This window comes from Polistes fuscatus, unplaced genomic scaffold (genome assembly GCF_010416935.1).
Source record: "Polistes fuscatus isolate 324 unplaced genomic scaffold, CU_Pfus_HIC Scaffold4, whole genome shotgun sequence".
NCBI lineage: Eukaryota > Metazoa > Arthropoda > Insecta > Hymenoptera > Vespidae > Polistes > Polistes fuscatus.
In genome coordinates this window covers 10,024,258-10,045,883 of record NW_025113118.1, presented here as the reverse complement: position 1 = coordinate 10,045,883, position 21,626 = coordinate 10,024,258, and the positions used below count along the sequence as shown (strand labels likewise).

Genomic DNA, 21,626 nt, shown 5'->3' with positions numbered 1-21,626 from the left:
ATTCGCGAGATTATTATTATTAACACTAGATTTACGGACTGAGCCAATTTGACTCATTATAAAAATTTGTTTATCGTATATATATAACTTAAATATTATTTTTTAAAAACATATGTTGGTTTTTAGTTACTTAATTAAATATACGTAAATATTAATTCCTCCCCTTTACTCAATCCTCCATTCAAACAATGTTTGTAAGTCATTAGAAAAATAATGAACAAAATATCCGTAAATCTAGTGTTAAAGGATTAATCGTTTAATCTTGATTTTTGGAAACAGAAGAAAAATTAAATGAATATTTGAAACTTTGTATTTAACAATATGACGATATTAATCATCACTCGACGTTAATATTATTATTAATTAAAATAATATCATCCAATTGCAAGATCGTACTCGCGAATAAGTCATTTTATTATACGATTATTTGGACGAATATAAATATAATATATGAAATATATATATATATATTTATACATATAAAACATTCAATTAGAACTATGTTGTTTAAATAAAAACTTCTTATCAATTGTGTTTCTCTAGTTCTTGGTAGTTTGTTTATCGGGGAAAGTGAAATATTACTTTAGAAAGTTATTAGATAACTTTGTTGGATGTATAAGCAAAATAATAAATAGGATCTTATTGTAGAATGGAAAAGTAAAGGAAATTAGGAAGAAAAGTCAAGCGATGCGTTTTAATCGAAAGAAAAGAAATAAAATGAAATGAAAAGATGATAGAAAGGAAATAGAATCGTTAGTCGTACTTAAAAAAAAAAAAAAAAAAAAAAAAACAAAAAAAGAATTAAATAAAAATATGAACAAACGCAGCTCGGTGTTCGAATTAAAATGGTGCTTAAAAAAGTTCACATGGTTCCTTGCGATTTAGGGTCATCCGATATATTTTCTTGTGCTTCTTCATAGATATTTTAAATACGCGTAAACCGTATATTAGGAAAAAAAATAAAAATAAAAAAACACATAAATAAAAACAAATACAACAATTACAATAACATACGATGATATTGTTAGACGGAAGTTACTCGATTTACCGTCCTTGCGTTTTAAACAACTATGTAGAATTCAATGATTATTATATTCGAAAACGATTAATTGCGATCGACACTGTTACATTAAAAAAGAAAAAAAAACAACTAATTCTTAAATATGATCCACAGCGACATTTAAAAAAAAGAAAAACTCAAACTCATAATAGTTAGGAAATAATTCCGGTTATGTCTCGGATGATTTTAATTACTATTAAATGAAAATTTCGTGCCGTCGTCTTATCGATATTATTCACAAGTAAATTAATATTAATGCGTGTATTTTTATTAAAGTAATATCTGATTTTTTTCTTTTTTATTTTTTCTTGATTTTTTTCTTGTCTTTTTTTTTTTCATAAATACCAATTTAACGAGTTTCAGCATATCACACGGAAGAAGTTCATACGAGTCGTAAAATATAAAATCTACGACTCATTTATTCTTGACATAATTAAATTGGACATTTTAATTGTAAATCGCTATGATAACACACAATAGTTAATATATATATAAAAAAAATAATAATAAAAAGTTACAATTCTCTGTCTGTACACGAAAGAAATATCGTTGCGAACGAATTACTTAAGAGATCTCGGCTAAAAGAAAGGAGAAAAAAAAAAAAAGAAAAAAAAACCAAGAAATCTTTTTAATACTCTTTTTCTAAAAATTACGCCAAAATGGTTATAACATAGTGCCCCAAAAAACGCGTTTGCACTTCTATCATCGTAGGTTACCGATCGTCGTGTTACCCTAACTCCGAACTATCCTTTTCAAAAAATAAAAAAAATAAAATAAAATTCCTTAAACCTATAACGAGAATATGGTTCGATGTAACGTCGAGCATTTAATTAAATAGTAAAGCAAAAACGAGGAAAAAAAAACAGAAAAAAAAGAAAGAACAAAAAAATAAATAAATAATAATAATAATAATAATAATAATAATAATAATAATAATTAAAAAATAAAAAGCGCTGATAGTATTATCGATGTGCTCCCGGATTCCGTCTAGCGTGTATTCACGTACTGGTTATTAAAAAAAAAAAAAAAAAATAAAAAATATTAGGATTACGAATTCCATTGAAAAAGTGCGTTTACGAGGTAATCATTTTCTTTTCTTTTTCTTCTTCTGAAAATAAAAAATCTTTCCATTGAATTTGTTTTTTAACAACTTTGTTAATTCTATTTTGCACAATATTACGATATGGAATAAATGTTATTTAATTTATCTTGTAAACATCCTTTTTCCAATGGGTTCTCGTAATAAATGATATTAATAAAAGAATAAAACGGAGAAGATTAAATAAAAAAACAAATTAAAATACAAGTCGGATTACTTTCGTCGGTCTAATATGCGCAAGAGAAAGAATAAAAGAAAAAAGAAAGAAAAAAAAAAATAAACAAATAAAACGAAAAAGAAAAAACATAAACAATAATAGGGAATACGACGAGAAGAAAATTTTCACACGATTCGTATGGACGAAAAGTTAAAACGTCGATTAGATCGACGGATGTTTAAATAATATTAGTCGAGCAAACAAAAACAAAAAAATATATATATATATATTTAAGGATAAAAAAACATAAATATCGGTGTCGATGCATTGTAAAATTAGATACACATTATTAGAAAATTAATTAATTAATAAGTCGTGATAATGTTATTTCAAAATACGTATTAGCCAGGGATACCTACGAAAAGGACAAACAAGCAAACAAATAAATAAATTAAAAAAAAAAAAAAAAGAAAATATTAAGGTAACTCGTCCCATAGCGAACTACGTAGGAAAAAGGGGGACAATATTCTGCCAAGTACGTTAAAAAAAATAAAGAGAATATTAATATGCGGAACGAAATATCTGAGATGTGCCAAAATAGTTCTGAATAAACGTTTACAGAAAGATTAAAGGAAGAAGAAGAACAACAACAACAAAATATAATTAGAAAGAGAGAGAAAGGGGAAAAGATGTTAAAACAAGAAAACAAAAAAACGTGTTTTAAAATGAGCTCAAAGGGGCACCATTAGAATGTATACAGATACACACACACACACACAAACACACATATATATATACACATAGATATACATACATGCATAATACATAATTATGTAAATATTGGTGTACTTGTATAGAAACGATGAAGAGGAAAAGAAAAATAATTTCAGAAAATATCAATATCACCGTCATCCACCATTTGTCATGATTCATTGTCATTATTATAACTAATTCTTACCATTATTATATTACTGACTACTATTGTTACCACTATCGCTATTACTCTCTCGTTAAAAACGAGTACTTAAATGTTAACCTTATTAATTTTATTATTATTATTATTATTATTATTATTAGTATTATGTGCTCATTTATTATCGTTTTAATTATAATCATGAATTTATAGTGATACTTATTAATTGACTATACAAGCATGTCACGTGAAAGTTTCTAAACGATAATGAATAATATTCAAAGAGATATTAAGTGAAATTAAATTGAATTTTTTTTTTATTTCATAAATGTTGCCATTATACGTATAAATATATATTTTTTTTTTATTTTCTACGATGATGAGAAATAAAAATGAATGAACTCGAGTGTACGAGTTGTATGATAAATGTAAAATGAATTTTGCAATACAGTATACATATATATATATAAATAATAACAATATCCGTCATCGATGAAAAAGAACGTGCGTATTATAATTATTATTATTACTACTATTATTTTTCACTTTATTATTATTATTATTATTATTATTATTATGATTATTAGCATTGATAAATGTTTATAAATGATAAGTATTATTATCGATGATATTAACTATTTTATCTAACATAAGAAGGACGTAATATAGGAAAACTATGAACGTGCTTATGTTAGTCGTATGTTTGTTTCTTTGCGAATCGATGTATTAGTGCGTTAATTATTATAACGTACTTATACGCATGTGTGAATGTGAAAAATTAGCGAACTTAAATATATTTACTTACTTAATGTGCGAAGAAAAATAAAATCGAATTGCGAAAGAAAGAAATTATAAAAAGGGGGAAAAAAAAAGAACAAAAAGGAAAACAATGGAAGTTAAAATAGATGATTATTTTGAATGTATATTTTTAAGCTTTTCGTTGGTAAACAAAAAAAAAATAATAATAATAATATATTATTTACATTGTTACATCCGATCAACGTTGCTATTAAAAATACCTACGATCAATGGCCATTAGAGAGATTTCATTTTAGATTACATTCGAAAAACGATAGTTAGATAAATGGTAAAATTATAATAATAATAATAATAGTAATAATAATAATAATAATAATAATAATTTTAGATATTTTAAGAGAAGAGAAAACGATTTAAATCGTGTAGAAATTTTTATCATACGTGATATACAACAAATTTATATTCTTCGATCGATATTAATTATTTTAACCTTGAATAATCGAAATATCTTTCCAAAAAACAAAAAAAGAAAAGAAAAAGAAAATTTTTTCCTTTAAAATCGTTGTCAACATTTTTCCCTTCTTCGACCGAACTAATAATAATAATAATAATAATAATAATAATAATAATAATAATAAGAAGAAGAAGAAGAAGAAGAAGAATAAAAATAATAAAATTAATCATATTAATAATAATAATAATAATAATAATAATAATAATAATAATAATAATAATCAAAGAAGTAATAAATAAATTAGTTAGAGACATTCGAGCGTCTTCCGTGTGTCCCGTAAAAGAATCTCGTTTCTTTTTTTACCTAGAAAATCGGCGAGATACGATGAATGATTAGATAGAACTAATAAAAATGTGCATTCTCAATGTCGTCGTTCTCGATCTCGGTGATATTTATATCCGTTTACGTACATATATATATATATATATATATACACATACATATATGTATATATATACATACAGACATACATAAATACATATATATATTATACGTATATAAATATAAATGAAAATAAAAATACGAACGGGTTTGTGTATATGTGTGTGTGCGTATGTGTGCGCGCGTGTGTGATATTACACGATTAGCAATACATCTAACATAAAGTAAAATAAAGTAAAGTAAAATAAAGTAAAGTAAAGTAAAGTAAAGTAAAGTAAAGTAAAATAAAATAAGAAAAGAGAACGAATGATTAAAAATATCCATAAAGATAAAAAAGAAAAATACTTATATAAGTTATAGTAAGTGAAATATTCTAAAGTATAGTTCTTCCGATATTACAAAAGTGTCGGTATAATATGTAAATACGTATTGCGTGCTAAACGGATTCGTTACTAATGAGAGAACGAACTTTTAAGATCTCGTTAACGGATTTCGTAATAAATTATAATAATTAATAAGTATATTAACGAACAAAAAATACAATATTCCGAAATCGTCATTTTTATTCCAAGGACCTATTGAAAACAAAAAATAAAAAAGACATATATTTCGACATAATATTTAAAACGGTAATCGAATTATAAGTTGCATTAATATTTTTTGGATTTGTAAATAAAATATAAACGTTTTCTCTCTCTTCCGTTAATAAGCATACGGCCAATGCTTATTCGAATTTTATAGAAAACGTTTACACGAAAAATAAATACTTGCAATCGAAACGCGCGCCAAGAAAAAAGAAAAAACCAATCAAATCCAAAATATATTAACAGAAAAGAGGAAGAAAAAAGAAAAAAAAAAGGAGAAACAAAAAGCATACCCGTTCCTCAATTTCGAGGAATGTCGATGGTAAAAAAGTTAAAAAATGAAAATAATTTAAAAAAAGAAAAATAAAATAAAAATATAATAAGTACGGTCGTCGCGTATGAAATAAAAAAAAAAAAAAAAAAAAAAAGAAGAAGAAATACTCGCGTCAAAAAATTAAACAAAAAAAAAAAAGAAAGAAAGGAAATGATTTTTAATCGCGAAATCCGTTAACGCGATCCACCATCCTATGTAATTGTAATCGATGTGTACATGAATATATACATATGTATATGTGGTATGTATACAGTGCGTGTAACGTGTAAATAATTAAAATTTAGCAAAAAGAAAAAATAATATTTCAACTTTCAAACGAACTAATAATTGAAATCAACGTATAACGAAGTTTCTCAACAGAAAGAGAATAAGAACAAAAAGAAGAAGAAGAAGAAGAAGAAGTAGAAGAAGAAAAAGAAGAAGAGGAAGAAAAAGAAGAAGAACAACAACAAAAATAAATAAATAAATAAATAAATAAAGAACGTTAATATAAAATGACTACGCGTTAATCTAAGTCGATATGTAATAATTAACTCGCGCGAGATAAAAAAAAGTGAAAAGGTGAAAGAAATAAAGAAAGAAAGAAAGAGAAAGAGGGAGAACAATAAATAAAAAAATAAATATATATATATATATCTTATGTTCTCTCTCGATGACTTAGACGGATTGTTTTTTGAACATTTATGTAAATAGAAAGGAGATTTCCACCCGCGCGTGTTGAACAATTAAAAAAGGGGTTAAATAATAAGGATTTACCTCGATTTAGCGAACGAAAGTACGCTGATAATTCATCCCCCTTCATTCACTCTACGTTCTGTTACATAATTACGTTAAATAAAAAATTACTGTAATATTTTGAAGCTTGTCTACAAATTTTAGCCCGACATTTGAAACGTGTTATGCATTTAAATAAATACAACGGAAACATCATTATTCATGAAATTACGTTACATTATTGTTTTTTCGTATTTACAAATTATAATATTATATAACATATTATAAAACATATTTGTTTATATGTATTTACAAATTACATTACGTTACATTATTTGTTCACGTCGGTTGAACAAATATTTGTATTTAACTTTGTTAAACAATAATTTTTATTCTACTACTAACATTATCAGTATGAACTGATGATTTATATGAATAAATTTGTTATTTTTTAAATGATTGTAACGTTATGATAAATGAAACGCAAGATGAACAAATTAACAAATTATTTCTTGATATGTTGAATGCATAACACGATTCATTTTAAAATATAATGAAATATCATTTTTACAAAAGGAAAATGGTTTACCTTTTCGATAAATTATTTTGTTTTGTTTAATTAAGTATTATTTTTTTTTATGATATGTTACGATCAGTATGTAGTAATGGAATTCTGTATATTAACCGTAACATATATAATAATAAATAAAATAATGATATTGGATCGGAATTACATACAGGATGAATCGTATATAACACGATTGCTATTATTAATTTTAATTAAACGAATGAAAAATGTAAAAGAAATATTTTTTAATAGCTAGTAATTGGAATTTTTACAATATTTAAAAAATTTCTAATATAGTTCAATCCTGTGTATATAGAAATATTATTCATTAAGTAATTATATTATGACAATCTAAATACGTATTAATTATAATCTAACATATTATTACATTATACAAAATGATCGAACATAGGATGATACCTATACATATATCTACACAGAGAAAGTATAAAAAAATAATATTACGGTAAGTATAATCTCGAGGTAAGGAAACCATCAAATACATTTTATTTTATCGATGTAGAAATAAAAAAAGGTCAAAGAAAAAAACGCTATGATATATCAAGGAAGTCATCATTGGTTCTTCAGTTTTGTCAATAAAATCAAAATTCGTGTCAATGCAAAGGAATAATAATTTTCGAATGAAAAAGAATTTTCGTCGTTCGAATTGAAGGGATCATGTTGTTGAAAATATAAGAGAAAGAAATTAAATTGATTCCATTTTCTTATTTACATAAAATTTGTTAATTCATTTTTATTGAAAAAGAAAAAAAAACAGATTCCCGAAAATATTCGTTTCTTCGTAACGTTAGATCTAAAAAAATGATCACTTTGACAGAAAATTGTAAAATCCCAACGATTAATCATACTTCAAATAAGAACGCTCCAGTAAGAATCGTAAAGAAACACATATAACTTTTATTCTCAATCGTATTACGATTCATTCATCAAACGAACGTTCTATTCAAATACTAACATTATAAATTAATGAATGCATCGTGTCAGATTAAAATATCACTCGTAAATTATACAAATTATTGCTTGAACTTATTTCATATTATTCATTCATCTTGTATTCTTGTTTCTTTTTTTTTTTGTGTGTGTCAAATAACAGTTCAATCATTAGTTACATTCTTTCGAATAATTTTCATCTTACGTCTAAAAGAATTATAAGACTGATTAAAGAATTATAAGAATTATAATTATAAATGATTATTTTTTTAATATCTATAAATAAGTAAAATTACTGGTATATATATTCGTTTAAATCGCAAACGAGATAAGAACGAACGTTCTTATTTCGGATCGGTTTATAGGTAGATCGTTTTAAAGACTGGTTTCCCTCGCATCCTCCAAGGTCGCGATATTAAATCCCGTTAAGTTTCAATCGAACTGTAACACGCGATGATACGTTCACCTAACTTCCCGAAGTGGTTTTGCTCGAGAATTTGCACGTGTTGTTTCTCCTTCTAGTGCCGCATGCTTGGTTTTACCATGCTAAGAGAAACGATTAGCGAGATTCTCCTAATAAGAAGTACCAATGCAACAGCATCCCGCTATTGAAACAGTTATGATGAATTACATTATAACAGAGCAAAATTTCTTCTTCATTTTCTTCTTATTCTTTTAAACTCGTGTGTCAGAAGTAATCGAAAGGAGAAATGAAACAAAAAAGAAAACTGTGATGATGATGATGATGATGATGAAAGTTGAATAAATAATAATAAATGCTAAAGAGAAAAAAAAAGATCTTGGAGAAAAATAAATAATACAAAATAACACGTACAAACTTTGTTCTGGGATCGATGACATGCAAACGGGTTAAATCTGTGTTAAACTAACGGATTACTCGGAAAGATTTGTTAAGAGGTAATATCTATGAACAAAATTTTAACGTTACTTTGAATGGACACACAACAGATGTTCCAGATTTTTATTAAGAGATGTAAAACCTTTTGTAAGAAACAAATTTAAAGTTCTCGATCGTGAAGAAAGAAAGAAAAGGAAAAAAAAAGAAATAAAAAGGAGAAAGAGAGAGAGAGAGAGAGAGAGAGAGAGAGAGAGAGAGAGAGAGAGGAGAGAAGTGTGTCGAGTAACAGGTCGTACAGCGGTTCGATCAGAAGGTATTTCCAAGCTTGTTATCAAGACAAAATTGGAATGCAAGGGAAAATCATTTCCTAAAAGGATGATCGATGAATTATATATATATGGTCTTCTTATTTTTCTTTTTTATCTTTCTTTATCTTTCTTTATCTTTACAAATTATACATAATAAAAGTGATGAATTTCCTGATCGAATTAGAACGGTTTCTTCGAAGGTTTCTTTTTTCTTCTTTTTTTTTTTTCGTAAACGTAAAAGATTCTTCTCAGGACTACGTAATAAAAAATAAATAAAACCGTAACGCATTAGACCGTGAAAGATTCCGATCAAATGAATTTCAAGAAAACACACATATCCTGGTTAGTAATTTATCTTTTGCTAAAATTTGCTAAATTGCTTTGCTAAATTTTCGGTCACAATTTTTCCTATGATAATTAATTAGGATAATTATTTGTTTAACGAAAAAAGAAAAAAAAAATGTAACAAATCGGATCGATGCATAAGTGGATCATCGATCGTGAGAGACGACGACACGAGAAGATCGATCTGAGAAAGTACGATGGTGTTGCTGCTGTTGTTGTTGATGTTGATAGTTGAATCTTCTTGGTAAACTTTACTACGTATGAGGAGAGGTATCCTCGCGTGCGTCATCAATTCGTTTGAACGACTTTCTAGATGGTTCCACAAAAAAATGGATTTATATAAAATGAGATACGTAAGGTTAGTAGAACGTATAGATTTCAGAAAGAGAAAAGAAATCTTTCAATTGAGTTATTATTATTATTTTTTTTTCAATAATCTTTAGCTTTAATTAATTAATTACAATGACATTATTACAGATTATGCAGAAAAAAAGAATCATTTCTATCTTATTTTTATACGCGTAAAATAATTTTTATTTATATATATTTATACTATACATAGTATATGTTATATACAATATATTTTATAGAAAATGCTAATAAAATAAAATGAATCGTATAAAACTCACTCATGTCAGTCGGTAAAATAACATAAGATATAATATATTATGCATGTAATGATCGGATCATTTATTTGAAAATATATATTATAGCAATATCATCTTCTATGGTTTATTTATGATTTTATTTTCATTGTCCGTTTAAAATGTAGTTGTTATCGCATTCCATAGTTGTAATATCCGTGTCCAGGTCAACAGATTTTAAATCATTACTAACCTCTTACTCGCGTTTTCAAAGTTATTTGCGGTTTCTCTTCTAATTTATTAAAGATACGGATGTCAAAGTTACATTTTGACCTATAAAATAAATATTACAAACTCAATTGTCTGTAAAAAGTAATTACAAAAATGTGTTGTAGGTAAAAGACATGGAAAAAAAAGAATATTTTACATCCCGAGGTTGATTAAAATTCCGAATACTTTTTTTTTCTTTTAACATGTTTAGTATTCGAATAATGTGATTATGTAAAAATGATAATACATTTTATTGAGTATAACATTTTACATAGAACATTTTCTTCGTAGCTCAACGAACGGGATCAAACTAATCAAGTATAGTGCGGTATGTGTATAAATAGTCAAAGGGTGAAATGTTGTTTCTTATCTATACTACAAAAGCTAAGAATATTTTCTTCAATAAGAGAGAGAATCTTTTATATATTTATTTTTATTTTATTATTTATTATTATAGATATTATGTATTTTCTTTTTATCCCCAGCAAAATTACACCTACTTGATTTACCTAACAATTATATATATATAGAAAATAAATAAATAATCTTTCTTCTTTTTTTATAAAGTTTCTTCTCTCTCTCACGTGCATAATATTATTTATTTTATTCTATTACCTTTGTCTATAAAATATAAATCGTATTGAACTTATATTGAAATAATATTAAATAAAAAAAAATATATTACATGTGTGTGTAGAAATAACAAAAAAAACACAAAAGAATAATTAATATTTAATATTTAATTAAATTAAAATATATCGCGCGAATCGTTTCTCTCTCCAAAAACTTTGTTTCATCCGAAAATTTGAATAATTGCATCTAAAATCAATTTAACCGTTCTAGACAAAATAAAATTATTATTCATTTAAATTGATTTAACACGATTTTCTCGCGTCATACTTTCCAAGTCGAAAAGTACAACTATTTAATATTAATAACACGTTCGCAACTTGTTACCTTCTAGAATGAGCTCACGCATCCACACATGTATATGCATATGCATCCAGTTTCGTGCGATCGGCGGAAATAACAATGATAAAAATGTTTAACTGAATTGCAAAACGTTAGACCAGTTATGTGGCATTACTTACCCCCCTTCCCCGCTTCTCCCTATCACCACGATAATTTCGATCTTCTTCATCAATTTAATTCTCAAATGAAACAACTTACAATTAGTGATAGATTTCAAACGGTACACATCAAATTCTGATATTACATCTTCTCGAACTTTGAAATATTCTGCGTTGAATATTTACACACGTTAACACATACACACACACACACACGCATATGTCATAATTATTATAATACAATTATATATTTTTATTACTTTTACTACTCATTGATAAGCAACGAAGTTAAAAACGTGAATAAAAATATGGTTAGTTAAAAAAATACAAATGTGTTATGGATAAACGAACAAAATAGAAAGCAAAACAACGTGGTTAAATGTATAGTCGAAAAATGATTTGAAAAATATATTTTATGTGGAGCTTAGGATGATGATCGTGGATAGGCCAGTTCCATTGAAAATAGAATCAAAGCCGAGTGATCATTGGCCAAACGGTTTTCCCCCACGTGCATCCGCAAGCTATATAGAAGACCCCGCAAGGAATTTCATCTTCAGAACTGAAAGTCAGTGTCAAGGAAAGGCTACCTGGAAATATTGAAGTGAGTAGGAAAAAAAAAATTTATCAATTCTTTTCTGCTCTCACACACCGCGACGAACTCCTTTGGTTTAAACAAAAAGAAAAAAGAAAATAAACAACAAAATTCAATCATCGTAATCATCGAAACGATCATTCGAAAATATTTAATTAATCCTTCGGTTTTTAAGAACAATTTCTTTAATTATTCTTAACGATATTAAACACGTCGAGATATTATTTTTATTTATTTATTTATACATTTTATAATATTTAATAATTAATTTCTTTTACTAATCTCTCTCTCTCTCTCTCTCTAAAATGCATTAACGATTTATTATATTACGAAGAAGAAAAATAATTTATATTTTTATATTAAATTTTACTTTATATTCTTTTCTAACTATAATGATAATTTTTCTCTTAATTTAAATTATACTTTTTCTAAACATTATTATTAATCAAAATTTATCGATACTTTTTTGTAATATTTAAATATCTTAATTCTTTTACTAATCTAACATTAAACGTTCAATTATTCCACTTACTTTCGATTCTTAAATCGAACATTTCATACTTAATCACTTAATTCATTAGCTCAATCAAAATGTTTTACAGTTAAAACGATAAAATCAAGAAACATATAACTTCGAGTTCGATAAATAAGGGTGGAAGGGATTTTCTTTATCGAATAAATAATTTTTTTAACCAATCGAAAACTAACTTATTATAATTACGAAAAAGAAAGGAAAAACAACAGATATTAATATTAAATTATAATTTACTTATTCTTACCTATTGCAGCGTAATTTTTTATTTAAACAAAAATTATTAAGTTTTTTGATAAATTCAAAAATAATATATATAATAATAATAATAATAATAATAATAATAATAATAATAATAATAATAATATTAAAATGTAATTTACTTATTCTTTTTAATTGTACCGAAAATTACTAGCTCTTGTATAAATTATTTCGGATTATTTGATATATATTATTGAAATTTAATCTACTTTTCGTTTGGTCAAATAAATAACAAAAAAAAAATAAAAATCTATCCAAAAGAACATAGGAAACTATAATACATATAAAGAAATCGCGTGATAAGTGGTCTAACAGTTAGACGAAGAATTTGACACGGTTAAAAGGACGAGAGTACAGACAGAAAATTCCTTTCAAGCGTTAAGGTTACAGTTAGAAACGTGTTTGCGATTTTTCCATTAGAACGAGTATGTACCGTTTTTCAAAAAGATGGATGACAATTTGCCGACAACGAGACTCGTTTTCTTCATCATCTTCTTGTTTTTCTTTCTTTTTTTTTTCTCTCTTGTTTTTTCTTTTTTTTTTTTTTAAACAAATCAACGAAAGCTAACACATCGTAATCAAATTTTCTCTTTTACAAAATGAAGTGTAAGATATCATTGTAATTATTATTATTATTATTATTATTATTATTATTATTATTATTATTATTATTATTATTAGATTATTTTAAATATAATTCATTCGTAATTCAATATCAATTAAATTTCATCTAATGAATTCGTATATAATTACGTTTGTTTAATCTTTTATTACGTTCATCGGTGCATAATAATTGAACTATATTTGCTTCGATGACGATCTAACATAACAATCCCAACAAATGTAAACCGTGACAATCGTCACGCAATATTAAATTCATTTGACAAAGGGAATCATTATAATTGAGTATACTTTATCAATAGATGAAGAGAAGATAATAATTCATTATTTATTTCTACTAATAAATTTATATAAATGTATAAAAAGGTTCTTTAATAATTCATTATTTATTCAACGTTTATAACAATTGACAATACTCCGATATTTATATACACAGAATTAATTATAAAGTCAGATTATGCAAAAAATGCATTACCATTATTATTATTATTATTATTATTATTATTATTATAAATTAACTTAATATACAAAACCATATAAATATTTGTATTCTTAAAAATCTTACCTTGTAAGAATACTTTAATAACTTTCAATTGGAAATAACTGAAAATTCTAAAACAGATACTACTCTAAATCAATAAAATAATATAATAATGAATAAGGAGATAAATAACTGGTAATATGTATTAATTTATGGGCCACTCCTATGCATATTTTATTACACACACACACACACACACACACACACACACATATATATATATATATGTATTATTTTATTTAATAATTTAAATTCAATAGATATTTCACTTTCGATTGTATTATTTTAAATAAGAATTGAATATTTGTTTGTGTGCCAAAAAAATAATTGAAACTTTTACGATTAATAATTAGACGTTTCTCTTTCTTTTCCCTTTTGATTATTTTTCTTAAAACATGTCTTCCTCGTCGACATTTTTCTTCTTATGTTTTTCTGAACGACGAGGAAGAGGAGAGTAGGTCACGACCGCCTTTTCAAACTAACGGTACACACCGAGTTCAACAAACCAACATCGATATCGAGAAGTGGGCTAACGAGCAATCATGTTGCTCGTTTATCGAACCGACCTTAACCGCCGTGACACACTTTCCATGCATCTATACAACTGTTCCTAACACACACATACACACACACATACTAACGAAAGTTTAAATACGTTTTATTTAAAATTTATTTCATATTTATTTCATACAATTCTTCTGTGTATTGTAGAGACAATACATTTCTTTCATAAATAAGTATAATACTATAATATTTATTTTTTTTCGTCTAATAAAAGATAGACGGAAGTTTGTTGGTCTCAGATTTTTTTCAAACGTTCCTCACTTATTTAAAAAGACGAGATATTCAACCGTTTGCGAAAAAACAGGGGTAGAAATTTTGTACAAATTTTTATCTTTACTCGTATCTTTTGCTTTGGTAATGCGATGAGTAGTTTCGTGGTCTCGTGTACCTGACTTCGCTGGATCGATTCTTCGCGAAGGAACATTTTTTTTTATTCTTTTATTTCTTATTTTCGTTATTGTAAAATATGTTTAATTAATTTTCTTTTTCTATTTTTCTAAAGTATGTTATATTCATTTTATAGGGAATATAATAATAAAAAAAGGGTGCATATTTGTATTACAGAACGTGTTAAATTTCTAACGTTATTATTTTATTAAAAAATCAACATTATAACGCAAGTAATATATAATCAGTAATTATAAATAGAATAAAAATATTTTGATGCAGCCCTTAGCATTCTATTTCATAAATAACATAATATATTTCATAAAGAAGGTCTGAAAAGTTCTAAATCTAACATGTGAAGGGCTTAAAAGTTCAGAATCTATCATAGAGAGGGTTACAAATTTTTAGTCATAATTTTTTCAATTATTACTTCAAGAATTGTTTAAACATACATTGAACAAATGAAAATAATATTTATATAAAAAAGAATTGTGCTATGTTTTAGTAAAAAAGGGCTGAAAAGTTTTGCATCCAACATGTGTAATAAAATGATTTGTTATTTCTTATATTGTCCTATTCATAATTATAAAAAATAAGAAATTTTGTACTTTGATTCATTCAAGTCACGAGAGAACAAACGAACAAAACCAAATGAAAGATCGAAATGATTATCCCATTCCTTTCTTCTTCTTCTTCTTCTTCGATTTCGTCCTTGACAATGGAAAATAATCAAATGGAACGAATTGAGAATGGAATTACATTCATCCTACCCTTTTATTTAACTAATTGTAAGAATAAAATCGAATCGTGCGAATTAACACGCGGAAAGGAAAATTCATCGTGATATTCAATTAATGATAGAGAAAGTACGATAGATTATGTCTGACTTAGTGTGAATTAGATCATTTCGTGAAAAAAACTTTCCTTCCGATTATTCCTTCTACTTGATTTTTGAATTTCTAATTTCTTTTTTCTCGTTCTATTTCTATTATTTTTAATAATGAATTAACCTTTCGAGCGTTGAATATTTTTCATCGAAGTGTTTAATTGGAAAGGAATACTTTATCATTCGTTTAAAAGTTCCGTTGATTAATTATATCGAATACATTTAACAATTAATGATAATTGAAATGATATAAGTAAGAAATTGTTAATAAATAAATGAACAATACTTGAATCGATATTGCATTATTTGTATTCACATTGACAAACTCATATATGCGTTCATAGGAAATCAAAATTTTATAATATCGTTATTTTTGGGTTAATGAATATTTTCTAAGGAACGTTATTTGTATCTGGTCAATCGTTATTTTAAATAATTTAATACATTTCTACGATATCGCGCGTCACACAAATAGTTGTATATTATATAACTTTTAAATCCGACACGCGTACGTTTTACTTTATTTTATATGAAATATTAATAATTTCCTCGTTAAAAGTTTAAACATTTGTCGAACAATTTAATTATTTTATACTTCATATACTTCATACAAATGTATTCAATAAACTTCATAATATTCTAATTAATATAAACAATATTAATAAATTTCATAAAAGGTGTACAATTGTTGTGACACACTATACATGTAAAAAATTCATATCACGTGATTATGATTTTATCAAATGGAACAGATTCGATCTGTATTAGAATAATAATCCATAATTCGTGGTAACGAAATACATTCGATAATTAATTAACGAACCAACAACGTTGATTAATTACTATTGTGATATATGTGTGTGTGTGTGTTGCAGGATGACTTTCAATCAACGTGTAGCGTTATGCTTGGTGGGGCTTGTCATTGGACAAGCTGCAGCATTGCCACAACATCCCCAATACACTCAGCAATATCCTCAACAGTATCAGCAACAAGTCAGAGATGAAAGGAAATTTGCTGAGAAACCTAACGCCATGAAGAAAGTTGCAATTGACGATCTCGAGGACATCAGTACCAATCAGATTCAAGTTAGTCGAAAAACAAGTCGAAGCTTTCCTTGGAACACTGTTAGCGTCGCAATTACTAATGCATTTTTTCCCCATTTGCATCATTAATGCAATTGAGTGCATACGTTATAGATCAAAAGTTAGAAATCCTTATGCGTGGTTCGTATTTATTTAATTTATATTGAAAATTCGTATATGTTTAATTTATTCGATTCGTATTTATTTAACAAAAAAAAAAAAATACGAATGCTTTTAAAATAACCGAGATATAGAATTATTGATCAAAAATTATTTATTCGTAAAATATTTATCGTATTTTGTATTATTACTTTTTAACAACGAATAAGTATTCTTTTTCATTATAAAAAAAAATGTCTTTACTTTTAACGACATTCCGATAAATTCCGAACAACCTGACAATTACTTTCGTCGAGAATTTTTAATTGAATTTTCTAATTTGAATTTTTCTACATTTTTTGTTGTAGTCGTTAAAATCCTAGTTCGAAAGTTCATTCCTACCATGACCTGAATGTACACAAGAGAATATTAAAATCTCTTAAAACATAATTCAAAATTGTTTAATACTTGATGTAAAACAACGATAGATCATTTCAAAATTGATCTAAAACAAATCAACGAATTATTTCTAACTTTTATTCGAACGCGTATGCATTCGATTATCTCATTTCATTTTAACGTAAATTAAATATATTAAATGATTACATATTTATCGTATCATATAATAAGATAATTTTTTAATATATACTATTCTTATCGTCAAAATGATAATAAAAATGAATAATATCTTAACTTATGTCAATATCAAAAAGTACAAAATTAAAAATCGAACAGAAAAAATAAGATAATAACATTTTGATGCAAATGGATTGAAACTAGATGATCGTTGGGAAAAGTAAATTAAATCAAATTTGTACGAAATTTGTGTTTGTTAATTCAGGAAGGAAGTAGCAGCGGTTTCTCGTGGTCTAACATGTTAGGAATGTTCATGCAAATGCTTCTGGGTCAGACTGGTGGTATAACTGGACCGAGTAAAAATGACATAGATGACGGTGTACCAGCTAGTCCATGGGCAAATCTTCTCTCGGTTGGTCTCCGAGTACTTACGGCACTTTTAGGTGGTCCACAACAATCCGTTGACGGTATCGACAAAGTCGATAATCAAAGCAGCCCCATGCAGGTATTCGATAAGGTCATTAACGTCGTCCACATCATATCAACGTTTTTTTTCAATATTGTACATTAAGTATAGAAACAAATCATAATTTTTCTTCTTCTTATTTATTCTTTTTTTTCAAACTATATATAAATATATATATATATATATAAATTTATTAATTTTGTACAAAGACGACAAAATGAGCTTGTTAACAATAGTAGTAATCTTGCTATCCTTGTTATATAATTTCGTTACATTTTAAACTATACCCATTTACCGATAATTGCAAAACTAAAGTAGTAGCACCCCATTTTCTGTTCATCGTGCACTCACGCGAACAAAATGTATGCACCTAATTGGCATATCATGCAAAAATTCCTTGCTTATTTATTACGTTACGCATTGTTCATCGTTATTTATGTCTTGATTATTATTTTTTTTGTATAAATCGTTGAATATCATTTTTTTTTTTTTAGAAAGTCGAACAACGATCATTCTTGAAACACTTTTCGCGTTTAAACTTTCTTGTTTAAATTAGTGAATATAAACGTAAGAGACGTTTGTGGTTTCTAATGAGACACGTATTGACTGCTCGGTTTAACGAGCAACTTCCATTGTTATAATTTAAACAAATTCACGACAGTAAGTCGTCATTGTCTCTTATTCTTTTTTATTCTTTTACGGCCGACAAAATTTCGTTAACGATCTTCACGTTTACTGAACGATTTAATTGTAATCACGAAATACTTATGAGTTTCTAACGTTACGAAAAAAAATCTTTGACAATATTTTAATTATATATTCATTGTCACGGAGAAAGTTCGACTTATACAGGGTGTACAATTAAAAAAAAGAAAAAGATAAAATCTATTCAATATTTATACAGTTAATAATGTTATAGTAATGTGTGTTGTTTTTTTTTTATTTAATTGAATATATATTTTTTTAAAACCCTGTATACGATTTTCATTATGAAATAACAAAGATATTTAATGAATAATAATATGATAAATTAAACAACGATGCGTAACGCGATTCGTGAGAGATGCTATTGGCATATCCCCTTTCTTGTAAATAAAATTCAAAATTTCGACTTAGCGCACACGGCTGGTGTCGGTTGTTTAGGAGATTTTGACTGCGGTGTTGGGCGCGTTTCTAGGACAGGGCAGAGACCCAAATCAGGTTGCTGTCATGGCTAAAAATGCTTCAGAGGTTAGTACGATTATGAACAAAAAAAAAAGAACAATAAATTTCGTTTACGAGTTTAACCAAATTTAGGAATTTCTTCACGCGAAGTATTATAATTATTATCGATCTATTATTGTTAAGCTTTGTTATTAACATATTTTCTTTTCTTTTATTTTTTTATATATCGATATTCGTATCTACTAATTATTTCTTGGTTCATTCGTGTGTCAATTTGATTTTCGTTTCGTTATTAAAAAAACATCCTAATTGTTAACATAAATTCTTAGAAAATAATACAGAAATATATTAATACAAATGAGAGATCACTTAATGTTCGTGACGAGACGGAAATCAAGTACCAACTATTTCTACTTTCTAAACTAGCATGCTTTTTTATTCTTATTCTTTCTTTCTTTGTTTACTTTACTTTTCTTTTCTATTTTATTCTATTTTACTCTATTCTATTCTATTCTATTCTTTATTTCGTGCAACGACGAGCAAGAATAAATGTTGAAAAAGTATGCTACAATTTTATGCTTTCTTATCATACAGTTCATCAGCATCGTCATCAACCTGTTGGACGCATTGAAAACATCCTTCTCGCATCGTTCTTTATCAGCACGTTCTCTTGGTAGACACGACAGCGTTTCTGAAGCAGCAATGGCATCAATCAGTATGCTGAAGGTACGTTTCATTTGACTTTTATTATTTAATATAATAACATTATAAACATCCTACTTCATAGATCGTATTTTTATATCTATGCAATTGTAATGACTCGTGATCAGGAATAATCGAATATATGAAACTCATCGAAGTTAATTAAAATTACTATAATAAGAAAAATGATGAGTTGACAGGTATTGAATCTTAACAAAATACTTTTTTTTTTTTTCTAAATGAAATATCGACAACGAGTTTGATCGAAATTAAATTGTTTCAAACAATATTACCAGTTTGTTAGGATTTTTAATACGCATTTGAACGAGGAATGATATTTTGTAATTATTTAAACAAAAATTATCTTTATCGCGCCTGCGTATAGGCAATACTTCATACATTATCTTTCGTTATACTTACTAACGCCATCTATTAATAAGAAATTTTTTTTTAATTTTACTTTATACAACCTATTCTTTCCGATAGATGGCACTTGCAAGCACAATTAACAACGACGTATAAAGTCTTGCCTATCTACAGGCGCATAAATATTTTTTTTGTTTTTTATTATATAAATAATTATTAAAAATCAATTTATATATTATTAATACGAATTATTAATAATCGTTAAATAAATTTTTCAAAGAAATAAGCTTTATTTTTTGTTTCTCGTCACGTTTGTGACGTTTCTCGTCCTTAAAAAAAAACATTTTTGTAACTAATAAATAATTGTTCTTTTTGATTATTTTTTAGGGATACGTGAGATCGGTAAAAACTTTCAGTAATATTGGTAGAGCCGAGGACGAAGGTCAACAAGGTTGTGCCGAAAGGGCCCTTTGCGAAGCCAGTGCCGAATGTGCCGCCGATGCACAAGGCACATCAACAATTTTCTGTCAATTAGGATCGTACGTTTGTTTAATAATCAAGAATAAATGATCTTATTCTAACGTAATTTTTTCCAAACTGATATTAAAGAAAAAAACTGTTGCTTTTTTTGTATCTAGGTACGCAACAAGTTACATGTTGCAAAGGCAAAGTGGCGTAGGATTCGAGGCACTTTACGATGCTGGACGACGTGGTCGTATGGGGGAAGATTGCAGAACTCTTTTCATGGATTGTAACGTCGCATGAGCAAACAAATTTCGCGTAAAAAACGTAATTTAAACTTTCGCAGATACCGTTCGAAAATTTATTTCGTTGAAAGAGAAAAAGAAAATTTATAATAAAAAAAAAAAGTCGCACGCGAAATATCATCGTTAAAAAAACTCCGCAAAAAAAAGAAAGTTATAAAAAGTGCATTAAAAAAAAAAAAAAAAGAAAGAATAAGATTGAACGAAAAAATAAAATTATACTTTTTCTTTTCGAATTTAATCAAAGAAGAAGCAGAAGGAACAATATTTCTTCTCCATTTAGCACGAAACGTACTTACGTTCATTTAATTGTTTTTATAATAATTATAAAGAGAGAGAGAGAGAAAGAGAGAAGAAACTAGAGAATGATGAAAATGATCTTTTCGATCGGGTATCTAGCGAAAGTTTTAATTGTCGTTAAAATCGTGTAAATCTAAACGAAGATTCGTAATATCATCATCAGATGAAATCACTCGATACGCGAAGATCCTCTCGACGATTTTATCTTTCGCGGAGGTGTCTCTCTTTTCTTCGTCGTCGATCGTCGTGATC

The 21,626-nt window shown here is 26.6% G+C and overlaps 1 protein-coding gene across 4 annotated transcripts; it reads left to right on the top strand.

The window, feature by feature from the left end:
- Positions 1–11,778: 11,778 nt before the first annotated feature.
- Positions 11,779–21,160, top strand: LOC122521404. 4 transcript variants are annotated; one of them, XM_043642114.1, is made up of 7 exons: positions 11,779–12,071; positions 16,730–16,940; positions 17,878–18,117; positions 19,222–19,308; positions 19,837–19,968; positions 20,698–20,849; positions 20,949–21,160. In XM_043642114.1, exons 2-7 carry the CDS (start codon positions 16,731–16,733, stop codon positions 21,073–21,075), a joined length of 948 nt encoding a protein of 315 aa, XP_043498049.1. In that variant the 5' UTR covers positions 11,779–12,071; position 16,730; the 3' UTR covers positions 21,076–21,160. The 4 variants fall into 4 exon arrangements, with proteins under 4 accessions (XP_043498049.1, XP_043498048.1, XP_043498047.1 ...); XM_043642113.1 differs by having other exon boundaries at positions 17,878–18,129; XM_043642112.1 differs by having other exon boundaries at positions 16,730–16,979.
- Positions 21,161–21,626: the final 466 nt, after the last annotated feature.